Consider the following 7528-nt stretch of genomic DNA (forward strand, 5'->3'; position numbering starts at 1 on the left):
AGTTTGCTTCTTTCAAACTGAGCTTGATTAGCTTCTTCATTCTCACCTTCAAAATTCACATTATCAGTTTGAACTGCATCATCTTTGTTCAAAACTGTCTAGAGGACCAAGTCCCTCATCAGGTTCATCATCTGCATCATCTTCTTTGAGATTGTTGAATTCATGAAGAGGATGTTCTTCAGCTAGCTCACTATTTAAACTATCTCTCTGATTTTGAAGCAACTCTTCTATCTCAGGAACTTCTTTCCTTGCAACTTCTAAAGACTCATCAATAAACACATGACCATTTTTAGTATACCCCTGATAAGCCTTGCTGGAGGAAGAGTGTACCACAATTATTCTTTCATCAATATTGAGATCACTTCTCAAAATCATCATTATGGCCACACAACATGTAGTTTTTACCACTTCAGCCAAAAGTTCTTTGGAAGATTAAAATTATGAATGTTTCACCTGAAGGATATTCTGATCTGCTTCTTACTAAACATATGTCACAACCTTTGTCACTGCAAATATCCTTTCATGCAGACTGGGACCAGGCTCCCCGACACAGGTTTGTGCAGTAAAGCAACACACACATGAGGACGTCTCTTGTGTCATACCTCAACATTCTTACCTCGAGCATTAAGTTCAGTGAGACTTTTCTTGCCATCACCAAATGAGACACCTCCACTTTGAAGTGCCTTGAGAGAGAGGAAGTACAGTGATTTGAGCATCCACCATTCATGAATCGACACTGGTTGTTGCCACTTCCTCTCACAAGAATGTCATATCACGTGTTAGCCTTGGGAATCCACTTCAGTTGAAGTTCCTAGTAAGCGGATAAAGGAGTGATAAGAGAATTCTTTGTCCAGTGAGGCAGACTGATATTTTTCAACTTAGGAACAGAAGCAAGACCAGGTCCCTTCTTCTGCAAGTTCTTCTGTTGGCCATACACAGGACCAGGTCCCTTCTTCAGCCTATTCCGTGGTTTGGAATAGTTTGATGAACTTTCTCCACAATCTTTAAACGCAGGACAATCTCTTTTGCAGCTCAGATCTCCTTTTATGTTGTTTCCTTGATCGAGTATATTTGTAAGGATCTTAGTGGAATTAGTCCATTTGAGGGAATTTTCAAGTTCCTCTTTTACACGGACCAGGTCCCTCTCCAATGCATGATTTCTCTCGAAAGCCACTTTAATCTTCATTTCAGCAGTATGCAGCTTATTTTCAAGGTCCAGCTGCAATCTGCTAGCCTCATTCTTTCCTTTAAAAATTGTAGTAGTCGCCCCTTTTATCTTTTCCTTTATTTCTAGATTTTCTGTTTCTGGAACAACCATTTGACTTTCAATATCAGATATTTGGGCAACTAAAGCAATTTTTCCATCTTGAAAGATGTCTAGGTTGTTGTTTACGAGATCCTTCTCATCTTTCATCTCACTTATCAAATCAAGTAATACAACATCCAACTTTCTCAACTTACTAGTAGAAAAGGTATTCAATTTTTGCTTGAAATAAGATAGAGTTACCTTTTCATCAGAATCTTCCTCGTCTGACTTTGCCAAAAAACTATTATCTGTGTTTTCAGAATCATCTGAATCACTTGAGGATTTTTCCCATGCAGCCATTTCTCTTTTTACTGCCCCGAAGAAGACTTCTCTTCTGCTTATCTTGGGACAGACCTGGTCCCCTTCTTTGTCTTTACCTTCTGCAGTCTTGACAATAGGAACAGGTTCTTCAAGGAACATGAGCTCATATGTGATGTTGGAGAATCTGGTGCGCACTTCATGAATGAGTTCACCATCATTCATGGTGAAATCTTCAAACTGAGTAGAAAAGAGATCTAGCTTAGATTTCCTTATTTCCTCAGTGCCCTCATAAGTTGTTTTTAACAGATCCCAAATTTCCTTGGCTGATTCACAAGGTGAAATAAGATCGTATTCATTTATACTAAGGCCACACATCAATAGCTTCCTTGCTTTATGATTTTTCTGGACTAATAGTCTGTCTCAGTCATTAAATTGTTTTCTAGTTTTGGGAATGACTCGTGTGACCTCTCCATCTTTAACCTCCATAGTTGGCACATAAGGACCTTTACATATGACGCCTCATACTTCACTGTCCTCAGCCATGAGATAGTCTCTCATCCGAATCTTCCAATATTTATAGAGCTTACTATCAAACAGTGGAGGTCTTGTGGGAGACTAATTTCTTTGCTTATTTAGTAGTGACGCCATTTCTCGCAGGAACTTCTATCTTGGTGTTAACCGGATAGAGAGCACCTGCTCTGATACCACTTATTGGAATATGTGCGACCACTACCAGTCAACGAACCAGGTCCCTTGACACAGCAAGAACAGTGCGGAATATTAAACAATATAAGAAACACAACACAAGCAGTTTACGTGGAAACCTCCTTGCTCAAAGGAGTAAAACCACGACCTGTTGCACAGGATTTACAACCGTCTTCACTAATCTTCTCAAGCAAAAGCGAAACCCAGTCACAATCAATGTGAGAAAAAGTTAGTAATCTCACGATCAAGTAATCTACCTATTACTTGAAGAGCCTAAGCGGATACAACACCGCCCACTAAACCACCTAACTCTAGATGACTTAGAATTTGACTAAGCAACAAACCAATGTTGCCCACTAAATCAGTTAGCCTTAACTGATTTAGACTTTTACAAACCCAAAACAAATATCTGAATCCTTTATAGATTAGGAACAGATTTACAATGTAAGTACATAGACACAAAGCTCTAAATACAACAAAGATTCTTCTTTACTCTATCAGGTCCTTCTGTTGAGTTGAGCAATGTTCTTCCTTGAAGATGGCCTTCTGTTCAAGCTTGTGAATTTTCAGAGAAAATCCAAGTTTAATTTGCCAAGTCTTGAATTTGTGTTTGTTGGAAAGAGATAATATAATTTCCCACAAATTCGTTGAAGTCATCCCATTGGCTGAAGGCCTGCTGTTGGAAAAGATATGCACCTACCGTATCAGAGATGACAGTTTTTCTGGCAGCTGTCTTTTCGTCCTTTTCACGTCGCAGTCTTGCGGGTACCAGGTCCCTTGCTTGCGGGAACCAGGTCCCTTGCAAACTTCTATATGAGTTCTTGAAAAGGCTTGCTGGCTGACTTCCTTCTTTGGATGAATGAATATAATATGGTGTTTGTCATGCTAAAAGTATCAAACATACAGAGTTATTATCCGTTGGACAAACACCCTCCTCCATTCTGATTGGTGTAGTACACTGACGCCTTACCAACCTCTTACATGACAGCTTTACAGATGTAACCAATTATGTATCTGATGGAGGAAACTCTGCCTGGTACCAGGTCCCTGCATTTCTGAGATACTGAAACATACAGCTTTTATGACTGTACCCCATTTGTATCTGGACGAGAGCACTCTGTCAGGAACCAGGTCCCTGCATTTGTGAGGATCATCAAAACACCAAGATTATAACACCTGGTTCTAGAATTTCAAGAAAGAGGTTAGGCTTCTTCAGTTACCTCCTGGACAATTAAGCCTTTATATGACAGTGATATTGATATCTAACTTTAAAAGGTTCCCGTTTTTTAGGGAATTCGGTCGCTCTATTTTTTTCTTTCTGCATCTCAATAGGTAATGTAATCTGGACTACTTGTAAATCATTTTCATAATAGTATCTTTTGTTTCTTGCGTTGCACAAGGAAACTAGAAAAACAGTACTAGCTACAATGAGTTTTATTACTCAACTGACATTAATTAGTTCATTTAAAAGATATACAGATTGATGTTTTGAAGAATTCGTCTTTGAGAAAATGTAGAACAAGTTGAAGCAATCGAAATGTTAAAGAATAAGTTCAAAGGATGAGAAAAACCTATTTTTTTTCTTTCATAAGGAGCCATTTAAAGGTATTCTGCCTGCACATTCTACATTTTTTTTTCATGGAATTGACGAATATAATTTGATGCTTTAGACCTTTTGTAAGTAACTATAATATAATATTGTATATTCATATTGATTCTTTTGTATGTTCTGGTTTTGGTTCTGTTTGTATGATAATCACTTTGAGAGATGTATTTAGTTTTTTGTATGCTTTTACAATGATAACCATGTAAATTTTAGAGGGATAAAGTATCCAATGATCACATACTTCTTGTCAAAAGTATTTATAACGACCAATCTTGCAGTCGTTACAGGTTTGCATCAGCCAAAATTCCAATTAGCAAACATAAAATCCGACCACTAAAAAGGTACTTTAATGACCGGTTTTTGTCGTCGTTAAAGATTCTTATTCATTTGGTCGTGTACTTTTAACGACGGAGCCTTTAACGACCGGTGACGTCTGGGTTTTTTTCGGTTGTAATTGACTTTTAGCGACTGACTTATGAGTTTTAGCGACCAAATTTTCCTTCGTTAAAAATCATTTTTCTTGTAGTCAACTGAACTCATTTCAATATAAAGCAGTATAAATAAGTGCAATATAAAAAAATGCTTTAAAACATGGATAACCACTCAATGTACTGGTAAATGCAATATTAACTCCGGATGCATATAAAAATACAATTAACTTTGTCTATGTAATAATACAAAATAATTTTGTTGGAGTTTCTCTACCGACAATCATTACTTTAGATCAATGTGATGATACAACATAGCCAGGATCGTTCTATAACTTGCCAAGGGCATATAACCTAACTACTAAGTTGATCCACTAGTCTATGCTAAAAAGCACTAAGGACTACATGATTTATGGGGTGGGAGTTTTCTGAACTCTCCTCCATATCGGTGCTAATACTACTTTCAAAATATAATACTAGCTCATAAGTTTAAAAACACAACTCTTTGTGTGATTTGAGATAATTGCTCAAAACTTAGCTCAAAAGGCTTTCTTGGAAATCAAAGTTTCCTCTCTTGCTTAATTGTGAAAGCATTTACTCTTTTAGCTCAAACACTCTTTTGGAAATTAAAGTTTTCTTTCTTGTTTAAATATGAAACATTTAATCTTTGATAATACATAGTTTCGATATACTCTTTTGAAGAAATGAACTTCAATCTTTACTCTTGACTCAACTCAAAAATCAAGTCTTTAAACCTAGTTAAACCATTTGTAAAAAGCCTTTGAAAAACTCAATAAACTTCTCTTGACTTGACTCCTAACTTTCCTTGTATATGAAATTATAAATTTAAGGTTGTGATTTGTGATAGAAAAGATCGTATGATGTTTAGGACTACTTTTAGTTAGTTAAACATGAAAAATGATCAAGAAATCACTGTCTAGAAGCAAGTCTGCAATGCGGAGATACATTTTAATGTTTGGTCGCAAAATAAATTTTGAGGTAGAAGGGTCCGTAACCACTCTGCGAAATGGAGAAAAAAATTCCATCCTGAGGAATAGGTCTAGTACCCAGATTTGCCTGAATTTTTCCTTCTTCGTTTTCTAACTCCAATTCGCCTAAATTCGATTCTTTTTCTCAAATTATCTGTAGATTCAGATACCCAGTATATGTACACGAGAATCAATCCATAAACGACACTAAAATCAACACGATTTCCTCAATAACTAAACAATCCCAACTTAACTCAAGAACGAAAGTCAATATTCAAGAACCCAATTCATAATCATTAGCTTTCAACTTTCTAGAACGAATTTCGCTGAACTAAACATGATTGACGCGTGAGTGAACAAACCCAACGCTATAAAAGTCTCACATACCCCTTTAGGGGTCAACCCTTGGCGAAATGACTTCGATTCCGTATGAAATCTCCAAGAATACTTGACTTTTATCCTCTTGAGTTCTTTCTCTAAAAACCCTAGCGTAATTCTTAATTGTGTTTAGTTCAAAGCTCCACAATAAGAACACCTCCTTTCAACTAATTAGAACTTTCTTTTTGACTAACTCTTTCACTATATATTTTTTTCGTGTGTGTTGTGTCTAACACCAAATGAAGAGCACTCCTATTTATACTACAAAAAGTCTTTCTAGCAATGAATAGAAAGATAATGGGATAGTAAATAATGAAGATAATGACCTTAGGAGTTACAAAGTATAATGGAGGAATGAAAGAGTGAAATAAAGGTGAGGACAATAAATGCACCAAGTGTTACACTTTGACTATCCTAATGTTCACTGCATCGTTCAACAGAAAGCAAAGTGCATAATACCTATGGTCATTAATTGACCACTAAGAAATTAGGCACAAGTGCATGTCCTCTATTCCATGTTAATTGTGGCAGAATGGCTATTCAACTAATGACAAAATTATGTGAGACAATTTTAATAATAATAAACAAATATTAAAATGCTCAAAAGAACCAACATATCCTAAGTTGGCGGTGTAGTTATGAGGTTTGAATTATTTAACCCTTATCTAACTCAGTGCTTAATATTTTTCTCAAAATCATATTATATTATAAGTGGGAAGCTCCTTAGCTCAAAGTTGAATTACGAATTTGCCCTTCACTTGAACATTATTTGAATATATATAACATTAGATGAAAATAAAAGCATAATATTTAAACTTTTAATTACCTGAAAAATTAATTCACATTTCAATTACAATAATTAGAATAATTGAAAAGACAACAGTTATACTTACACTTAAATAACCATGAATAGGGTAAGTGAAAAGGCAATTGAAAGTAATAGATCTTTGACTTTCTTCAGGTAAATAAAGAAACTATGTTTCATCTTTAAGTAAACCATTCCATTTTCATATACATTCAAAAAGGCATGTAAGATATAGGAACACCATTTTAGTTAAGAAATTGAAGACTCTAAGACAATCATGAAGAACATATGAAGTGTGGTGCATGCAGCGAACTGGCCTATTTCCTTGTTGTTCTCTTCTAAACCCCACCCCCCTCCCCTCCCCCCTTCTATTGTAGAATATGTCTTTTGAGATTAATTTGTGATACAATTTGAAGTGTTATTGGAATTCAAGGTATATAGATTTATTCGAGTACTTTTATAACGTAGATTTAGTTAAGAGGCCATATATAAAAATGTAAAGGCCATTAAATAAAATAGAATATAGTATGTCGGCCATTTGGCCAAAGTTTATTTTGTTTTCTTGTAAAAAAGTCGTAAAGTAAATAGTGTCAGTGTAAATAGTAAGAGTCAAGTTACTGTGTAAATAGTAAAGGTCAAGTAACTGTGTAAATAGTAAAGGCCAATCGTCTTTTAGCAAAGATGAAAGGTCATTATGTATGTGTATATAAGAGGCATTTGCCTTCATAAATAAAACATCAGTCTTCCACTACTCTCTTCTCTCTACAATTATTCCTCTTTAACGCTTCCACCCAAAATTGGTATCAGAGCTAGCTAGTTAAATAATAACTATGGAAAATTCTGGAGCTACAAATCTACAAAAACAGGTATACACTCTTAAATTTATGAGTAGCTAAACAAATTTATTCCTGAAAATCTCTTGTTAATTATAATTATTTATCATGTTCTAATAATGTTATAATAAGCATCTTTAGAAGGTTTGCTACAGAAATATTCTATGAACAAGTATGCCCAGACTATGCCATCCTAAAGTTGAAACCGGTAGGCAAA

At 35.3% G+C, this 7528-nt stretch overlaps 1 protein-coding gene across 1 annotated transcript; it reads right to left on the bottom strand.

Moving 5' to 3' along the window:
• Positions 1–811: 811 nt before the first annotated feature.
• On the bottom strand, positions 812–1942 carry LOC107027435. Its single transcript, XM_015228605.1, has one exon. It carries the CDS (start codon positions 1940–1942, stop codon positions 812–814), a length of 1131 nt encoding a protein of 376 aa, XP_015084091.1.
• Positions 1943–7528: the final 5586 nt, after the last annotated feature.

This window comes from Solanum pennellii, chromosome 8 (genome assembly GCF_001406875.1).
Source record: "Solanum pennellii chromosome 8, SPENNV200".
Classification (NCBI taxonomy): domain Eukaryota; kingdom Viridiplantae; phylum Streptophyta; class Magnoliopsida; order Solanales; family Solanaceae; genus Solanum; species Solanum pennellii.